This window comes from Pavona decussata, unplaced genomic scaffold (genome assembly GCF_977016875.1).
Source record: "Pavona decussata unplaced genomic scaffold, jaPavDecu1.1 SCAFFOLD_298, whole genome shotgun sequence".
NCBI lineage: Eukaryota > Metazoa > Cnidaria > Anthozoa > Scleractinia > Agariciidae > Pavona > Pavona decussata.
In genome coordinates this window covers 83,940-105,000 of record NW_028145695.1, presented here as the reverse complement: position 1 = coordinate 105,000, position 21,061 = coordinate 83,940, and the positions used below count along the sequence as shown (strand labels likewise).

The window sequence follows — 21,061 nt, the reverse complement described above, 5'->3', positions numbered from 1 at the left end:
ACAAAAAGCAGTTTGCATATAACATTAATCAACAGCAGAAGACAAGAAGGAAGGATCAAGAGCACAGGCTTCTGTAATGTTCTGTTGTGTTTAAATAAGTTCTGCTATGGCTGGATTTTTCTGTTCAATCATTATTCAATATTTGCATTAACTGTTTATTTATAGTGCATTATTATTATTTTCGAAGGAATTCTTGTTTCCCTTCTCAACCGATTGAAATTGTGTATTTATTTTAATTGCAGAATTATGAGCTGGATACCTTTACATGATCTTGTTCTGTTCAACGAAGTGCGTTATGGCAGAAACTTGCTGACAACCTGAACAATGTGAACAGTTTGTGACCATATTGGCATCCTTGTACAAAGATTTAAAAGACAAGAAGCTCAGGAGTTGAAAAGAAAGTGGGATTACCCCAGAGAGTACCGAGCTAGATGCTGCTGTAAAGCAAATTATAGCGATGGAGGAGTCAGCTGTCACTGAGCTGCAGGAGGCAATTGATGAGAACAAGGAAAAGCTAGAGGCAGACAGGAGAGAGGCAGAAGATGTGCAAGTAAAGGCAATGGAGACAATAGGAAAGTTTAAAAAAGGAGGAGGTAGCAAAGCAAAGAAGAGCAGAAGAAGTGGGAGTGAAGCAATTGAATACCTCAAAGAAAGAGCAGTTGAAGATCTCCCTCTGAAAAGTCAAGGAAGGTGTATTGAAAAAGCAAGAAACAGAGCAGTTCCAAGCCTTCCAAACTCAACAAACACAGATGTTTAAGGCCATGCTAGAGAAACAACATGAACAGCAGAAGCAATAAAAGGAGGGTATGGTACAAATGTTCAAAACAATGATTGAGCAACAAAACCAGCAGCAGAAGCAAGTCCAAGACATGGAAAATTCAAACTCAGGCTCTGATGGGAATAATTGAAAAACTGGTACTAAAGTGACTTTGATGAGGTCTGAAAAATACATTTACCTCCAGAGTTTATGTTGTTGAGTTGTTTTAATAAATAAGTTACGTGGGGTGTTTTGTTCAATTTTAAAAAAAGGATGTGATTAAGTAGGACACGACGAATGGAAAAAAATAAAAAATGTTCACTATTACAAGCTGTTAGCCACAATAGCAGTCTCTTTTGCTGTCCATCCACTGATTAATATCTGACGTTTTCAAGCATGATTCTGTTTACATGAAATTCACTTCAGCCAAAGAACCTCTACTTCATGTGAAGAAAATTATGTTTAGCATGTGCAAAATTCCTGTCAGCTGCATATATGATCATGAATTGCACAACCTTGTGCCATATATTGGAGGAATTTGCACATGCCCACCTGTATTGGTTTTTGGTTTATCTACCTTAAAAGCCCACACAGTTTTCTTTAGTTGCTAAGAAAAGCAAGGTCTGTGACATTTTATTTAAGCAATAGACCGCACTTTCCAGAAGTTTACCAGCGTAATAAAACCACGCGGGATGTTGGGAGAACACGAGAAAGCTGGTAAATCACGAGCCGCAGGCACTTTTTATTTGTAACTTGATCAAGTTGTTTATTCTCTTCAAATTCATCAGTAAAGCGGGAGAACCAATCACAAATCGGGATCTATTTTGAGCATAAACCTGTTGAATCGCCGAAGGACGCATCGCAGTTTGAGCGAATGAATGAAAGTGTTTTTTAAGTGGAATTACTGTCTAACTCTCACAAAAATGTGGCTAAAAAAAGGTTAATGTTTTGTAATAATTTTTATCAGCAGATAGCAGTTACTGATGAAATGTGATGTTTACACTGCCGATTTTACATGAATTAAACATATTGCTGTATGCGGTGGACGTTGCAAGTAGTAGATAATGGTCAAATTTAACCGCGCCATGGATTTCCCTTGGATTGCCCGCATACTAATTTGGATTGCCCGCATACTAATTTGGATTGCCTGCATACTAATTTGGATTGCCTGCATACTAATTTGGATTCCTTTTTATGACAATACAAACAATACACTTGCCTAAACTTGTCCGTTAATAATTAACCCTGATTGGCTTATGAAAAATCTATTATGTGTTCAAAATAAAAGCGAGCTTTCGTTGATCGTGTCATTTCACTATTCGATCTCAAGCTATATTTGCTTCGTTCTCGTTCGGTTTATTTCAAACGTTCTCTCGAGATGGCTTACTTTGACCTAAACGCTATCAAAAATGCAATGATTACTTCTTCATGGAACTCCCGATGTAGAAAGCGTGTCTCAAGAAATTTCTACCCTCATTCTATCTCCCAAACGTAATCTGGAAGCTGTTACTGAAGGTTTAAAGCGATGGAAGGAACACGCTGGACTTTTAAGCTGGAATCTAACCGTTCATTTTTTATTACTGCACGACGATGCACGCAGTAGCCGCGTGTTGAGCACAGCTGTGTGTTGCTGGAAGGCGTTCCAACTTCTGGTCGTTCAATTCGAGAAATTGTTATTTAACCAGAAAGAGAAAGGCGTGGAAGATACACTGTGGTTGCAAATTCAAGGTTTGGTGAAGAAATTTGAAGTCCTTCTGCTTAAAAGATTCACAAGAGAGCAATGTGGCGTAGATGATTTCTCACTTGAGAGGAAAGGAGCTGGTGATAATGACCCTGGCGAGAAATGTTTTACAAGACCTGTTATCCCCTATCCAAGCAAGAAAACAAGAAGAACCACAAAAAGTGGCCATTGCTCCAAAATGCGAACCCCTTTCAAAGACGCTCTCAGCGAATTCTTTGCCGAACGAAGAAACCCTCCGAAACTAACCATCGAGATTCCCAAGACAAGTTCACGACCAAAACTGCAAAGACAAAATGGGGTTATAGAGCAGTGATGAGGATGCGTTTTACTTGATTTGTGATACTCATGCTGACAGTTTTCTTGAAAAACAATTTGATTTTATATCAGTGTGAAGCTCATTTTCTGAATCCTAATAAACCGTTAATGCGTAAACCTATCTTTGTGTGTCTTTTTTTCTCCTATCAATCTCGAGAAAATAAAAAAACTATTTAAGTCACGCACCGTTAGTCAGTTAATTATGCGGGTCCACGAGCGTAAAGTTGCATACAAATTAGTTCAGTTCTGCTGAAAAACCCCAAGGGAGTATCTTGACGCATTAGTATATAATCAATTTTATATAATTTAACAAGGATCAATTAAAACACGCGACTTATAATTGCTAGCAATAGAACCAGACAAGAGATACCGTTTTAAAAACTTTATTAAAAAACAATGAGAAAAAAGAGTCAAATACACAGCGATTTGAAAGGAAAAGGAATGAAAATGAATCATTTGACTGACTATTACAAATCCGTTTTTTCCGTTTTGTTTCGAGGAATAACAAATATTCCTTCCGTGTCTACACAATTTTCCTATGGCCTCTAAGCCAAGAGTTCGACTTTCTTTCTTTCTTGCGGTTTGCCTTGTTCTTTGAAGTCGGTCTTTTAGTTTTTGCTTTAAAAGAGGCCTCATTTCTCCGCTGTCTTGACAGTTCGTACACCGATTCTTGTGTCTGTGCTGGATTGTGATAGCGTGGGTGTCGCGCGTCGCTAATTTTTAATTGTCTTATAAGCTTTCTGTGATAATTGCCTTGTTCCGTTCAGAGTTTTGAAACAGGTCGCTAATACTTTCCGATATTCTATTTCAATATCACTATTCCACACTTTTTCGAGGGTGTTTGGGGTTCCAACAGTAAACTTGCTAGCCGTGTTGTTAAGGAACTGACGGTCTGAGAATCGAAGTGGATGAAGATTTCGCATAAAATAGATTGCGTGTAGCCGGTCAATCAGAGTAGGCGTTGGGTATGACTTATTGTTTGTCAAACAAAAGACAAACGAGATAATTCACATGCAAATTTTAGAGCTCGAGTCAAACATTTGTTAAACATAATTAGTGACTAACGCGGTGTAAAGATGAATAAAACTTTATTTCACTCAAAACCTTTAAAAATCTTTCAAAGGATCTCAAGACAGCTCTATGTCCACACAGACGGTAATGCAATATATTTAATTAGAACAAACAGGAAGATCTTGGTTCCTTATATTGTTAAGCATAGCAATACATTTTGATCTGCGTAAATCTCATGCAAAAGCTCTAGAATAAGAAGATAACTGTTTATCTCTTCATGTTCTTCGGGGCTGATGACATAACCTTCAAAAGGTACGTGTTTGCCTTCAATATGTCTTTCATATAAAACCTTCAACACTTGAAACTTTCGGGATGATGGCCGTCATCACTTGCGTACTTGAAATACGCCTGACGCAGCAAATCGTCTTTATCTAAACAAAGTGAAGGATCTGGGTCGTCTCGAGAGTCTTCTTTCATTTTTTGGACATAAAACTTGTAAGATTCCCATACTTCGTCCATCCATTTTCTGTATCTAAGACCGTGAAATATTTTAGGACTTCCTAGACTGTTGATACCGTTGTCACACATTAAAAAATCCTTCGTCATATTTGCGTGCATGGCGCTGGCGCTGAATAGGTCCTTTCTGTTTAACCTCTTGGCGATGATTTTCAAACATCTCCTTTATCTCTCTATAAGGATGAAATCTCGTGAACCGTTGCTGAGGTGAATATGAGAGCCGCCCCTTGATAGCATGCGATATTGGCTGGTCTATCCACATGAAAAAGTTACACTCTTTTTTGTGGCACGTCAGAAACATGCGATCCTGGCTCCAGGGCTGTTTACTTTTTCTCAATGCTAGCTTGTTAGAACAATCACAGACCAACTGAGATGCATACTTTTTCACATCAGAGTGTGTATGATGTGCGATACGCTCTATGTCCTCTTTCCATTCTGAAGCAGGGGCAAACATAAAGCACATTTTCTCGGGACAATAAACATAGCTAACTCCTTGCGCTTTTTCTACCGATTCTAACGTTGAGCGGGGATGAAACGGGCAGAACTGACCGGGTAAGGAACTCGCTTTATCTTCTGTCAACAGAGGTGTAGCGCTCGATTCGACTTGCATGTTTGGAGCAATTTTTGAAAAATATTATTTACTGGAGTTTGGGACAAGAATAAAATACTAACGGCTTTTAAGCATGGTTTTGTCCATGCGTTTCAATGTTAAGATGGTTTTGTCCATCTACATTCAGTTGACTTTGCGAGACAGGAATTCGATGCTTTGTCTGCTTTCTCCCTGAGGCACGTGATGTGGCAACGCGTGGTTCAGGGAGCGGGCAGGTTCAAAGTACGAAACTTGATAGGACATGGGTTTTGTTGCATTTTATTTGAGCTGGCTCTGTCGCTGGTTTCATATAGAACTGCTACACTGGCTGACGAGTTCCAATAAGAACGAAACAGCTGTCCGCGGTTGCAGCCCTGTTTTGTCGGTTTCTGTCGGGTTGTTGTCTCGCAAAGTCAACTCTTTCACGTAGTATCAGCCTTGCAGTTTGTGTTACAGTTTATCTATGGCTGATTAGGTCTCTTGTAGATCCTACGTCAACTGACAGCATTATCGTTCGCGGTCCTTTGCAGTTTTCACGTCTAAACAGAGAGCGCGCTTTTATTCAAAACAGACAATATAAATCTTAAGATCCAATCAGGGTTAATAATTAACGGGCAAGTTTAGGCAAGTGTATTGTTTGTATTGTCATAAAAAGGGAATCCAAATTAGTATGCAGGCAATCCAAATTAGTATGCGGGCAATCCAAATTAGTATGCAGGCAATCCAAATTAGTATGCGGGCAATCCAAGGGAAATCCATGGCGCGGTTAAATTTGACCATTATCTACTACTGTCGCAACTGTGCTGTGGTGAGCCATTCCTGTCAAGACGCTGTTCATGCTCTTGGTGGAACTTGTACACGGCAGCTGCTGGAATGGACTTCTTGTAGCTGTACTTTGCTGAACGGCAGATGTTTGTACTTCTTCATCTTCGCAAAGTGCCACTGTCAAAACGTCGCTGCACTTTCGAAGCTGATTTACTGATGGCTGATTGTGATAGCTTCGCAAGCTCGCTTCTTTGCGGTGGCCAGAAATTGCCATGATCTCTCTATCTGTTAATCCGGCGTTTTCCCACAGGGTTATGGCTGTCGCTCTCACCGAATGGTTGGTGTAGGTACGGGACAGACCTGCTTCGGCACTGATTTCTTTCATTAATGAAGACAACTTGTTCTTTCCGAGTGGCCGATTTTCATACCACACTTTATCTGAAGGGCGCCAATTTCTCTTCGGATACTGAAAAAGTTCATCGCATTGTGAATTGAGCTTTGTGAGGAAGACTTCCAGAGCAGAATAGCCATCAGTTGGACAGGTGGTTTTGTACATTTGGCCATTTTCTTCGAAGCTTTCCACTTCTGAAATTCCCCCTGGATGGTTCTTTGTCGTTTCGTCGTGCGTCATGGTGACGAAAGGGCAGCCTGTTGCATCTCTCTCAAACGCAAAGCTTGTTTTCTTGAGGTTTCCCTGGCCTTCAAACCCACGACGACACCAAAACAGAGAAACATGAAACCAGACGTTTCTCAAGAGGGACAGCGGCTTGGTGAGTGAAAAAAAAACTTCACTTGTTTTAAGCTTGGCCAGGTCTTTTTTTTCTATTGCTGGTTTGTGCATGGTGTTTTGCATGCCTTCTTGCTTAAGTTGCTTAAGTTTAGCTTCAAGCATTTGGTTTGGGAGGACAAAACGTGGGTCGTGAGTGAACCTTATTCCTAAACTGTATGGTGGTGTGTTTAGATATCTCTCAATGCCATTTCTTAAGGAGAGAAGAGTCGCGCAGCTGTAATTTTCGCCTTCTTTTTTTCTTGCTTCGGCGTAGAATTGCCTCAGATTCCTGTCCAGCTCTTCGACCGCCATTTCCGCCAGACTGGGTCTCCATAAATACACATAGCCTGTCCAGTGGTGGAGAAAGCATGTATCTGGAGGCTCTCATACAGGTGTGGCTCTGCTAACATTGCTGCATCATGCATTCTTCCTTCTGTTGAATGAAAAGTAAAATGTAAACCATGGTGTGAGCGATCAAACTGTGCATTCTTTACATCTTAGTCCTTTTTAATTATGAACTAAACAGAGTAAAACATAAAAAAAAAAGAGGAAAGAGAGCTACCTTTCATATATTTGCTTTCAAATCATGATGATTTTCAGAAAAATTCTGGGTACAAAATGTGGAAAAGTACTTTGTGCATCTTAAATTGCTCCAGCCACCTGAAACTAAGGGGAAAGTGACTAACCTACTGGCCCATAGAGGTGTACAATTAAGCCATTTAGGACCACAACAGACTTAAACTTTAAGCCATGCACACGCTTGTGCCCATTGTACACCAACCGTTGGCATTCTCCTGGTCTAGATATTGGGCGAACAGTTCCGTCCGCAAAACCAAAGCAATTGCTTAGTGGCGCTCCTTTGTTACAAATTACTTCAGCGTAGTTTTCTAGCTGGATGGAACTCAATACGATTTGATTCCAATCGATAATACGATGTCTGTGGTTGTCATATACCCAGTCCATTGCAGTATTATTTATCAACAAAATGTCCGGGACTGGCCTTCCAAAATCGGGATCATGTCGGAGTAGCGACATGGGTATGCAGATCGCTTAAGAAGGATACAAAGGCCTTCGGTTCCATCACATACTGTTCCTTGATAACATTTAAATATAGCAGTAATTTGCAGTGCATCTTCAAGGCGAGTTATGTAATGCTTCTCTATCCTGAAGTTGGCTTTATACTCGGTCTCATTTGTGTCCTGCAAGGAAAATCTCGGATACTCTACCTTAGCAAAATCCAGATTATCTGACTTGTTTTCCTCATAACGCAGCAAAAATTTTGCATCGGTTATAAAGCCCATTGCACGACGTGTACACAGCAGTTCTCGAGTTTCCCTAAAAGAAGCCATATTGAACTCACACAAAATCGTCTCGTCGCTCGCGACAAGCCTTAACTTAATTTTCCTGCTACAACGCTGTGTACTCGTCCCACGCACTCTTTGACCGTCGTATATTTCAAGACGTCCTCGTTCCTGTATCTTAAAGTCCGTAATAAAACACAGCACCGCAAATTGGAGCCCTCATAAAGATAACGTGTAATGTTAGCTGCATTCGGACAGCAAGTCAAGATGGATATTAATTACAAAGGGTTGCCCATAATTCTTATGTTCTTTATGTTTGGTTACAATTAGTTAACTGTAGGGTCCCAGAGATACCTCGATCATCAACGAGCCGATCTAACTGAGTAATATCAATGAGATCAGTGATATCGCTACGAGAAACTGTGATCTCACCAATTCGAAGAAAGGTGAAAAATGCAACGACACACATTGCACATATAAGTAAAGTCTGATAGCGTAATGAAATTATATGGTCAAATACGCTGATTAATTGACGCAGCGCTGGTAGAATGATTGGTAATCGCACGTTATTAACTGGAGCTAATTTCCTGTTTCCCTTTAGAATCTACAAGATAAGAGGTGAATCCGTAATTAAGATCACCTGGTTCGGCGGGTTTGTGAACAACACTTTTAGCAAAAATATATATGCGTTATTGACGTTATTGTTAAGTGAAGATTGTTGTATGTTTTAATTAGGATAGTGTCCCCGATTAGTAAGCCAGTTATAGGCTAGCTAGAAGATTGACGTTTATAAAAATGCATTATAAAAAAGGAAAGAACGAGTCCAGTATCCAGCCATCTTGACCGAACAAGCTTGTTCAATAAAGGATTTATCATATGACTCCGGCAAAATCGCCTTTCTACAGGTGATCATTCGGTGGCGAAAATAATATATAAACATTTTTACAAAGTTTTCCGCCTGCAATCAATAAGTCTTTAACAAAGCAATACATTTTGAAAACATGTGCAAACATTAAAAAAAAATCACTTTATTTAAGTGTCACTGTATTTAGCGCAGAGCACTAATTGGGGACACTTTCCAAATCGAATTGGAATTTAGAAGTGTTGGTTTCTGAAGAGAGAGGAAAACCGGAGTACCCGGAGAAAATTAGAGCGAGAAAATTAGTAACTTTTAAAACCAGGCGAAGATTTTGTTGTTTAGAACATGCAAAGCACGGGTAAATTGAAAACAAGATTCTTCGTCGAAATTGAGGAAAACAAATGAACAGGTACAAGGTTAACCCTATGTAGACCGAGGAATGGGAGATTGTGCTCATGGTGCGCAACCTCGAACCTTGGTAACTTTTCTTAATATTTGGGCAAACGCCCTTAAACCTTATGACTTTTTCAGCAATATATATGGGAAAAAACGTTGCGGTCGGTTAGTTTTGATTGACCTTTTGACAAGCAGAAGATAGAAAATTCCTTTTATACAATGAGGGAAAAATCACTTTTCTTCCGTAACGTTTATGTTTTAGCTCGAGATCTGGGGTGGGTGTACCGACAAGACAAAGACAAATTACTAGAAGCGGCGTGTCACACAAGTGATACAAGTGAAAAACAATTCTTGTGGAAATTATTAACGCACGATAACTAATTCTGTCTGTAGAGAAATTGGAACAACTAACCCTTTGCCCAACTACAAGTTTTCCCCCCTCCATCCAGTTGTATAAGTGTGAAGCTGCGAGACGACAGCGAACCTGACAAAATGTTGTAGTTAGGTTAAGGCCTTATCCTATTCAACATGGGCTTTTGTTGCGTTCATTATGATCAGCCCTCAAAACGTAAAGCAGATTAACGATATGGCAATAAAACCTAAAAGGTGTAAAAAAGTTTCCTCCCACAAAATTGCATGATGACGTCAAATGACGTCGGCATTGTGTCAATAGGGACTTTACGCAAACACAACGCCGACGGCAACAAAAACGTCAATAAAGAAAAGGCTTAATGAGCTAAACAATGCTGTGCACGTGCGTTTTAAATTTTGGTACATTTCTTTGCCGTCCTCTGCAAAACAACAACGTGAAATGCCTAAATTCAAGGTTTTATGGAGAGCGTGAGCACATGACAGTAAATTTTCATTCTCTGTGCTAACTTGAAGACCGTTCCCGCCAGTTCTGTTACTGGATAGTTCGACCACATTGTAGAAGTTGAACGAATTGGAATAAGCCCAAAGTAGTGCAAGTAACAGGAACTTGTATTTTCAAGTGACGTTTTCGTTGGCGTTTCCGTCGTGGTTACGTAAAGTCCCCATTGGGGACTTTACGCAACCACGACGGCAACGCCAACGAAAACGCCATTTGAAAATACAAGTTCGTGGTACTTGTACTACTTTGCCCTTATTCCAATTCGTTCAACTTCTACAATGTGGCCGAACTATCCAGTAACAGAAATGGTGAGAACGGTCTTCAAGTTAGAACAGAGAATGAAAATCTACTGCCATGTGCTCACCTCTTGAATTTCGGCATTTCACGTTGTTGTTTGACCGAAGATTGCGACGAAATGTATCAAAATTTGTAATGCACGTGCACAACATTGTTTAGCTCATTAAGCCTTTTCTTTACTGACGTTTTCGTTGCCGTCGGCGTCGTGTTTGCGTAAAGTCTCTATTTACCGCCATCTTGACTTCCATTTCCTGAAGTTTTGGAGAAAGCCAGAAATCCAATATGGCCGCCATTTGGCAATCATGATGTCATTACAACGTCATATGTTGTCATCATTTCACTTTTATCGGGTCTAAAACCACTCGGCTGCGCCTCGTGGTTTTAAATCCCGATAAAACACTTCTGCTCGTGTTTTTAACATTGCATAAAACGGAGCAAATATTTCCTGGATCTTTTCCTTAGATATTTCTCAGTCTTTGGGAAGGTGTGCATGTGTGAAGATGGGAGGTAAGCGAACAAAAAGACGAACATCTTCACCAATTGCAAAATGACGGCCATGTTCTGACGAAACATACTTTTTAAAATTTGATAACTTGTGATTCCAGACTATGACTTTAGATGTAATAGCAATAAAAGACCTTACGTCAGTGCCAATAATGAAAAAGCGGCAGGCACTATTGTGTTGACACAGAAAATAAACATTCAATTTCGGACATGTATGAATTTTAATCCTAATTGGATGTCGGATGTTTAGATTTCTTTGACGCACACACAAAAATAATTTGCGAGCAAAATCCATCCATGTTCTCTAGGATACCTTAATTGCTTGCTTAATGTAAAAAAGCTGCTTCTTTCAATTTTAAGGGTTGGTCATGGTAGTGATGGTAGATTAACCTTTAGCGAGAATATTAATCTGTTTTAAACACGTGACTCACAGTTACACGTTCACCTTAGTAATTATGAAGTCAAAGGAGAATCTAAAACTAAGTCACTTTCAGAAGCAATAATGCAGTTATAGAAGCCGCGCAAACGGAAATTTTTTTTTCAAAGAATCAAATTCGTCAGATATTTCCAACATCTAATCAATTAGACACAGATGAATAGAAAATGTGTTGAACGACCAATACAACAATATCCTGTGCAACTCTTTTGTGATTTCCAGCGCGCATTATTTACAAATCCAAGTTAAATCAACGATTGTATCTTAGTCGTGTTAGTACCCCATTGTAAGTAGTATTTATTGTTGCAGCAGAGTACTGTATTTTTTTTTGTATTGTAATGTAAGTAATTGTGTTGCATTAAAAAAAACAAAACAAAAAAAAACAAAAAAAAGTTAAATCAACGAAAAAAATATTATATTAAAGCCGATACCGCCAGCAATGAAAACACTGATAAATTTCAACCAAACGAGTTCGTGATTTTGGTTTCCAAAATATTTTAATTACAACATGAGGTCTGAAATTAGCGTAAAAATGAAATCTAAGACTAGAATAAAAGAGTCAGAAAATCAGACAGTCGTAAGTCATACTATTTTCCTCAAATTATTCTTTGACAAATTCTTGCTAATCAGTCATTAATTTTACAAAAGCAAACAACAGAAAATGATAACAGATTTGCGTGAAGCTAAAGGTATCATTATAGTTTATTCAACTGTTCAAACGACAGCTTAAAACAAGTAATGAAAATGGCTTTCAGCCGGCAAACTGTCTGTGAATGTGATGGACGTTCTTAAATAATACTAGATTGTAATTAGAAATATCTCATTATTTTTTGTGTTAAAGACAGATTAATGAAAAGTGCTAACTCACAACTGTGTGTTGATCGAAGAGACAACATGGTTGTGTACAGCCTTGCCGTCTTTCTATTGATTTCTACCGCTTCTAACGATATGTCTGGTTTCTTTATAATTAAATATATGAACCATGACTTATATTCACGCCCTTAATTAGTCAATACCCGTTTTATTGTGAATATTTTCCGACGAATAAAAGCAAATGAAAAACTAGAGAAAGTTCCAAGCCATCCCAACACAATGAACTTCGCGTGTTAAGTTCTCACTTTTATATTTTTCCCAAACAAAATAATTGGCAGTAATTCGGATCTGTGCAAATGTTAGCTTCACTGCTAAATGAGCTAAAATTGATGTAAGTGTTTTTTGAGCTTTTATCCTCTTGTTGATAATAATTTTGGTCAATACATTGTTGAAGATGTTTTGGATCCACTACACGGACAATGTTGCAATGAATGTTACCATCAATAAGCAGACAGGGCAAAAAACATAACTAACATGAAAATAGCCCAGACTATAAAGAGATCACTGATGTTTTTATATTTATTTATTTATTCATTTATTTATTTGTTCTTTAATCTGTTAGATCATAGAGAAGAGATCATATGGTAAGTTTCAAAAAGTCATTACTAAATCATAAGCTCGTTGACCTATCAGATGGTCAATAAAACATCACGTGCAGAGGTTTTAAAACCGGATAAAACCTCCTCCTTATTAGTATCCGGTGTTTAATGTATTTCTCGTATGCTAATATCCAACGTTCACAAAAGCATCATTGTTATGACTTCTCTTGACACCAGCTTTTCCAGGAATGTTTATGAAGCCGTTCAAAAAACTCGCGGTACGTGTTTTATCGGGTCTAAAACCACTCGGCTGCACCTCGTGGTTTTAAATCCCAATAAAACATTTCAGCTCGTGTTTTAAACATTACATAAATGCTATATATAGTTTCCTGTACCTTATTTACAAACGCCACCGTATTTTAATTTCACAGGAATAAAACTTTAGGCGCGGAACATTTGTTTCAAAACTTCTTTCAACCCAGATCAGTACTGAGGCTGCGAGGTCGGTCGTTTCAAAAACCTTTTCTGTTGCATCTTTTCCGAGTGAGGTCATAATAAATATGATCAATTTCACACAAATCACAGTACATCGCAAATTTCCATAAATTTAGTTCGCACAGTGCTTCTCACTGGTTTATTCTTGCTTAAAAACACAATTTTACCCAATGTTTTAGTATCTTTCCACTCATCCCGGAGTGGGTCAAATTATGATGTTTGGTAAAATGTTTAAGAATTGTATTAGCGTAAATCAACTTGGGACTTTCTCACTGCTTTCCCGAGTTGAATGCGAGAAGTGATAATCCAACACTGTTGTTCATTATACAAATTAAGACTTTCGTCATCATCGTCATCGTCATTATCAAAATCATCATCATCATCATCATCATCATCATCATCATCATCATCATCATCGTTATTATTATTATTATTATTATTATTATTATTATTATTATTATTGTTATTATTATTATTATCATTATTATTATTATTATTATTATTATTATTATTATTATTATTATTGTTATTATTATTATTGTTTACTAATTATTCCCTTGCACAGATTATGAATGTAATAAGAAGGTAATTAGCCGTAACCCTTGCGAGAAAGTGGCATGTCCTAAAGGAAAGCATGGTCCACCTGAATACTTGTATTACCAATGCACTAAAATGCCGGAAAACTGTCCCAAAAAAGAAATTGACCCAGCAGCGGAATGCTGTCCAGAAACATGCGGTAAGTCGCTTCAAATAGAGGAGGTCAGCGGTCAGCGATGGCGGATAGACGTGGATTTTAGAGCTCCGCTTAGTTCTGGCTAGACCGCGCGTATTCCACCACATAAATAGCGCAAAAACATTGTAATAGCACTTTGGGTCGGTTAGAGAGACCGAAAGAAGCAAATTGGTAGCTTTTCAAGCGAAAATGTCGGAAACTCCATCTAACACGTGTTCATTCGAAGAACTTTATAGGGTCGAAGACTTAAAGGACATCTCGAAATGCTTCGCGAAACTTCACACAAATATAGGAGCTGAATTCCGCCTGGTTCGTGAGAAACTCAAGGAAACAACCGACCGAGTCGTGGAATTGGAGAAGGCGATGTCACACTTCGAAAATGAGCAGTTGGAGATGAAGGAAAGTACGATACCCGGGATAATAAAAGAGGCTGAAAAGCGCGACAAGTCTATACGCGACGAACTTCTTGCCCTGAATCTTTGGGGCAGGAAATGGAATCTCATTTTTCACGGTATAACCGGGGAGTTAAAAGAAACGTCTGAAGCTACAAGACACAAAATTCAAGAATTCTTCAATGCTACACTCAAGATGGATCCAGGTGAAGTGAAAAATATTAATTTCGCTGCGTGCCATAGAATTAGAGGAAGCCGAGACGCAACTAAAGAGTCGATCATCGTCAGGTTTGTCGACCTGCAACAGCGGGATTACATTCTTAATCTAGCCAAGAAGCTCCCAAAAGGATCAGGTTATGGAGTGATGGTCGATCTACCACCAGAGCTCTCGAAGCTTAGAGGCCGACTTCTCAAGAAGAAATGGGAGCTTCCCTTTCAGCAACAAAAGGAGGCGAAATTAAAGTATCTACAGAAGGCCCCATTCATTCAACTAGTCGTGGCTGGTCAGGTTCAAGAATCGGGTTGAACTATGGAAAAAGCTAAGTTATTGCCTGTCTTACTGAGTAAAAGCTAATTTCAAGAATAGCATATCTAATAATTATGTCGCTATTAACTTTTTGTTTAAGTACTTCTAGTACGCGCGAGTCGCAGCACAGGACATCATTACTATAAGCCAGAAGCTGCAATCGCTAACAGGACGCTACTTGTTGAGTTTGTTTAGTGTCTGTTTGTTCTTGTTCTGGATTGATAAGTCTCAATCTGTTTTCGTCTTACATATGCAAATATATATATTTATTGTAGCGTTTGCTCTGTGCCAGCAAATCAATTCTACCCTTTTGCGTTGTAATAAGTATGCAAGATTAACAGATCATAACATTTAAATTCAGTGAGGATAAAATTAACAGATTGAAGATCGGGACATTGAATTGTAAAGGTTTAGCAGATGAAAAAAAAAGAAAAGACGTCTTTAATTGGCTTCGGCAAAAGAAACTTGACATATATTGTCTACAGGAAGCGCATATCCAAAATAGCAAAAGAGAACAAGCAAGGTGGAAATCCCAATGGGGCTATGAGGCGTTTTTTAGTAGTTTAGATAGCAAAAGTTGCGGAGTTGTTATTCTATTTAACAATACATTTGAATATGTGCTGCACAATGTAATTAGCGATCAACAAGGCAGATATATCGCATTAGATATTTCCATTTTTCAGCAACGTTGCACTTTGGTTACTCTGTATGGTCCGAACACTGACTCGCCCGAATTTTTTACAAACCTGAAAGAAAATCTGATCAATTGGGAACTGTCAAATCAACCTATTATATTATGCGGGGACTGGAACGTGGTGCTAAATTACCATAATGACACGATAAATTACTCAAAGGAAAACAATCCGAAGGCTCAAAAATCTGTGCTGGATTTAATCGATACTTTCGAGTTGGGCGATGTCTATAGAGACCAGGAACCAACTGGACGTAGTTATACTTGGAGTGCGTACAGTAATTTAAAACAAGCAAGACTCGATTATTTTCTTTTGTCTACTGATTTAACCGGTCTAGTGGAGTCAATTCAAACCAATGCTGGCTATCGCACGGATCACTCGTTAGTAGTTATGAATATGATTTTTACACATCAGGAAAGGGGCAGAGGGTTCTGGAAATTCAATAATTCTCTACTGTCAGATCCGGCATATGTGAAACTTGTCAAGGATTGTATAAATGAGACTGTAGATGAATACAAAATTAATGGTGACATAGAAAATCCACAGCCCCATACTTTTTCCATTAATGACCAGCTTTTGTTTGAAACACTTAAGCTTCAAATTCGGGGTAAAACTATTTCTTATGCAGCATGGAAGAAAAAAGAGCAAAATAAGACTGAAAATTTTCTAGAAAAGGAAATAAATTTTCTTCAGCAGAGTTTAAATGAATCTCCCTGTGAAACAACCAAAAGGAAACTCGCCCAAAAACAGAATGAGTTACAAGAACTGAGAGAGCATAAAATGCGTGGTATAGTTATAAGGTCAAAAGCTAATTGGATAACTAGGGGTGAAAAAAGCACTAAATACTTCTTGAATCTGGAGAAAAGACATTACACAAACAAATTAATTCCTAAGCTAGTTTTAGAGGATGCTACCGAAATCACAGACCAAAAAGATATAATTAGGGAGCAGGAGCTTTAATATAAAAAGCTTTATACCTCCAGGAAAACTGAATTCAGGGCTGATCATTCTGCCACATTTTTCAATCAAGATAATATAAGGGTGAAGTTGACTCCTGAAGAAAAGGACTCTTGTGAGGGTAACATTTCTGCTAAAGAATGTTTAGATGCCCTAAAAGCTATGGGTGATGGTAAAAGTCCTGGGATGGACGGTTTTACCGTGGAATTTTATAAATTTTTTTGGAATGACCTCAGCCATTATTTAGTGCGTTCAATTAATTTCTCATATAGCATTGGCGAAATGTCGGTCACTCAGAGAAGCGCGCTTATAACTACCTTACCTAAACCAAATAAGACAAAGTTCTATCTGAAAAATTGGAGGCCGATATCTTTACTTGGAGTTGATTATAAAATAGCTTCAGCTGTTGTCGCAAATCGTATTAAGAAGGTTCTCCCATCCATCATTTCACACACCCAAAAAGGCTTTTTAAAAAACAGGTCTATGGCCGAAAACACAAGGCTAATTTATGATATTATAGATAAACTAAATTCTAACAACGAAGAGGGCTTACTGTTATTAATTGATTTTGAAAAAGCATTCGATTCGGTAGAATGGAATCTTCTTGACGGAGCCTTAAAGTTTTTTAATTTCGGAGAGTCTATAAGGCGGTGGGTTAAAACCTTTTACAAAAATATTAATAGCTCCATTTTATACAATGGTCATTGCTCCAATTCTTTTTCGGTCTCAAGAGGTGTTAGACAGGGAGACCCCCTGTCACCATACCTTTTTATTATTTGTGCTGAACTTCTCGCAGATGCAATAAAACAAAACGGTCAAATTAAGGGCATCACTGTTAATAATGAAGAATTTTTACTTGGACAGTATGCGGATGACACTTTTTTCCTTTTAGATGGAACTGAAACTTCACTCTCCCAATGCCTAGACACCTTGGAGCTCTTTGGAGAGTGCTCAGGTCTGAAGGTGAATGTAGAAAAAACTAAGGCGGTATGGCTGGGTAGTAAGAGATTCTCGAAGGTCATATTACTTCCGGAGAAAAATTTAGCATGGGTATTTAATGAACCTTTTGACATCCTAGGGATAACGTTTTTTGTTGAAACCCAGCAAATAGTGGAGTACAATTACAAAATAAAGCTACAGGAGGTCAGAAAACTTTTAGACTCGTGGTCCTGGAGACTTTTGAGTATCATAGGCAAAATACAGGTAATTAAGTCTCTCGCAGTATCTAAATTTGTTCATCTCTTAACAACACTTCCTACTCCAAATGCCTTTTTTCTTAAAGAATTAGAAACACTCTTCTTCTCCTTTATCTGGGATGGAAAGAGTGATAAAATAGCAAGGAAAACAATCATTAATGATGTAGATGATGGGGGATTGATGATGACCGATATTCGATCATTTGCCAAGGCTCTGAAGATCTCCTGGGTTAAGAAAGTGTGGGACGTAAATTATCAGGCAGACTGGAAAAGGCTCCTGCTTTCCGATCACCTTTACTGGAATGATGTCTGGTTACTAAACAAAAGATCATTATCACGCCTGGCTTGCTCTTTTGGGACAAATACTTTCTGGAGGAATGTAGTTGAATCATGGGCAGATTATGTTCAGGAAACTGTAGAAGCCGGTGACCTTCTGTCACAGCCACTATGGAATAATGTCTTTATTAAGATAGAAAATAAACCTGTGTTTTATAAGTCGTGGTACAAAAAAGATTTACGTTACGTCAATGATCTTGTAGACGAATCCGGCATTTTTATGTCACCAACCAAATTGATTAATAAGTTTAGCCTAACTTGTACCTTTTTACAAGCTTATGGTATTATGTGCGCAATTCCAAGTTCATGGAAGTCAAAGATTAGAGAGTTTGGTAAACGGTTACCTGTGGTCAAATCCCAAAATATAGATAGGTTATTTAAGACAAAAAAGGTGACCAGCTTTACTTATGACGCTTTGCGAAAATCGGTTGCCACACAGCCAACTAAGGTGCAGCGTAAATGGAATAAATATCTACCATCTCCTGTAGAGGATTGGTCTACCTATTACAGTATCCCTTTCTTATGCACGAGTGCTAGTAAGCTGAGAAGCTTTCAATATAGGATATTCCATAGAATTATTGCCACAAATGTATTGTTAATGAAAATGGGTATTAAGGATCACGATAATTGCTTTTTTTGTGACAGTAAACCTGAAACCATAGAGCACCTTTTTTGGTACTGTGACCGGATATCCCACCTCTGGATCGCCCTCGCAAATTGGATCTGGTCGGTAACAGACATTGAAATAGAATTTTCTCTTGAATCTGTTCTCTTGGGCTATACAAACTGTATGCCTTATAAGAATGCGATTAATTGTATTATTTTAGTAGTCAAGTTTTTCATATACAAATGCAAAATGGAGGGACGTGAACCCGATTTCGCTGGCGTACAGAGCTACGTTAAGTTTCATTACAATATTGAAAAATTTGCACGTGACTTTTCTCATCACGATAAAATTTTAAGTAAGTGGAAACCGATGAAAAAATTATTTTGTCAATAAATGATGTAATGTGCTGTAATGTAAGTAGAATAAGCATTGTACCGTATTTTAAGTTGAGTAAGTATTGTAATGTAAGTAATGTAAGTTGTATCTTGAAAGTAGAGTTATTGTAATGTTAGTGGTGTAAGAGATCTCTATTGTAAGTAATGTAAGCAGTTTTTGTGTTTTGCAAATTAAAAAAAAAAAAAAAAAAAAAAAAAAAAAGTCGCTTCAAATAATAATGATTTATCTTTATATTTTTTAAATGAATTAGTGATTGAGTTGTTAAGGACGGTGCCTACTTTTGCTACTGCGCATACGTTCTGCGCATCTCGAGATACTCGGGTTTCCTATGGGTGATAATACAAATACAGGGATATTTTTGCACGGTTTAAAACTATGCGGAGAAAACAGACCTTGGCAAGTGCCCTAGTTATCTATAAAAAAAATTGGGAGTAACCATGCATTTTTCAGAGATAATTTATGTTCAATTTGAGAAAAAATTTCATACATTGTTTCGTATTTTGGCGCTCTTTAGAATTCTTGTTGCTTAATTATCTCTAAAAAAAAATGCGTGGTTACCCCCAATTTTCTTTTTGGATTCCAATAGCCCTTGCTAAGATATGCTTTTCCCGCATAGTCATAAACAGCGCAAAAATACCTCTGATATTAGTAGGCACCGTTCTTAAGATTGAATATAATTTAGATTTAATACAATTTATGTATTTTTATTTTAATTCAGTATAACTCAAATTAAATCGGCCATAGATGACTGTTTTTGGTACATCGTCTTTGGAGACATCTTTTGGCGTCACTCTGTATTTTTAATGACAAGGTTAGTTTTATCAATTATCCTTTTATAGTTTACAAACGCATGCATCTAAGGTATTTTGCAAAACACAATCTCTTTTCCAAGCACCACTTCCTGGCGTTTCTTTGTTCCTATAGCGAGGTTTAACTTTTCGAAGTTGTCATCAAGGTTCTCAAATACTGAGCGCCATGGTGTTCTTGGAAACTATTTGCATAACTGTAACACCTAAAAATCTGATCGCAATTTCAGGCAAATTTAATGAATATTTTCGTAACAGCCTTCTTAAACTCAATTATAATTCATAAAGAGGAAACAAGGGAAATCACTACAGTGAAGGAAATTTGGAAAAGTGATTTTAATTAATTAGTGAATTTTTTCTTTGAATTTCTCTGAGATTTATAAATTGTTTAAGAAGCTATATCAAAGACACTCGAAAGAGTGTTTTATCCGATTATTTTCCAAACATCTAGAAGTTGGCTGAAACAACAAGGCGAAGCCGAGTATCGTGATCCCACTTTGCCCTGTTTGGAAATTGGGTGCAACATTGTTCCTCATTCTTTTCATATATCATTTAACCCAACTTTTATCCAGTTCAGAACTCAAATAAGTCGGATTACACTTTTCAAATTAGTAATATGTCTTTTTGAAACAGGTTAATATGATGAAAACTAGAAGGGTGTATTATGCATTTAAAAAGTAATCTCAGATGAAAGTGTATCGGTCCGGATGAACACATTGCTTAAACCAGCCCATTTCTGGTCAACAGTTTGCAGTGACGGTAATCGAATGTATTCAGCTGGTGAGAAATTTGACTTTTCTAAAGACGGCCAGCGTTACGGCTGCAAGTGTGGATCAAATGAAATACCATTCTGTCAGCCTATCTTCATAGGTAAATATGCAACAGTAAATGAAAAATTTAATGACTGGTCTCGGGGGAAACACCTTATGTTATTTCTCCGAGGACTAGTGAAGGGCCATTTGGGTAAAAAACAAACAAGTCTTTTAAAAACTCGCTAGAACCTAATGACAACATCACGCTCCCTCACAAGTCGTCTTGATCGTTTTGATTTAAAGGCAGTCAACATTCGCTGGTAACAGTTCTCCGTTACCCTCTAAATTCATAGTTTTCGCACTTGTACACGCGCATGGGCCTTGGAACTTGGGGAGAAGGGATGGCGCAGTATTGAGAGCACTGGTCTTCCATTAATGTGGCCTGGTTCGATTCCCGGACCCGGCGTCAAATGTGGGTTCAGTTTGTTGTTGGCTCTCGTCCTTGCTCCAAAGAGGTTTTTCTCCGGGTTCTCCGGTTTTACCCTCTCCTCAAAAACCAAGATTTCCAAATTCCGATTTGATCTGAAATCACAGGGCCACAGGTTTGTCAGTCGTAACAGACTTTTAAGTATCA

General features: G+C 38.1%; 1 protein-coding gene and 1 pseudogene across 2 annotated transcripts in view; one reads left to right on the top strand and one right to left on the bottom strand.

Moving 5' to 3' along the window:
- Positions 1–1,388, top strand: part of LOC146454889 (uncharacterized) — an 18,625-nt pseudogene extending 17,237 nt beyond the window's left edge. Inside the window, exon 2 of the transcript XR_014859150.1 lies at positions 1–1,388. This exon is cut by the window's left edge and continues 530 nt beyond it. The product of XR_014859150.1 is annotated as an uncharacterized LOC146454889 (transcript).
- Positions 1,389–5,695: 4,307 nt separating this feature from the next.
- Positions 5,696–7,812, bottom strand: LOC146454888 (uncharacterized). The gene is made up of 2 exons (XM_085094965.1): positions 7,464–7,812; positions 5,696–6,810 (listed from the first exon to the last, which is right to left on the bottom strand). The coding sequence occupies exons 1-2, from the start codon at positions 7,810–7,812 to the stop codon at positions 5,696–5,698; spliced, it is 1,464 nt and encodes a 487-aa protein (XP_084951091.1).
- Positions 7,813–21,061: the final 13,249 nt, after the last annotated feature.

Bases quoted from the DNA above. Each gene is read 5' to 3' on its own strand.
- LOC146454888 (XM_085094965.1), bottom strand. From the start codon at position 7,812: ATGGCTTCTTTTAGGGAAACTCGAGAACTGCTGTGTACACGTCGTGCA. The intron at 6,811-7,463 runs GCCAGTCCCGGA...ACCACTGGACAG, and splicing joins CATGATCCCGATTTTGGAAG to GCTATGTGTATTTATGGAGA.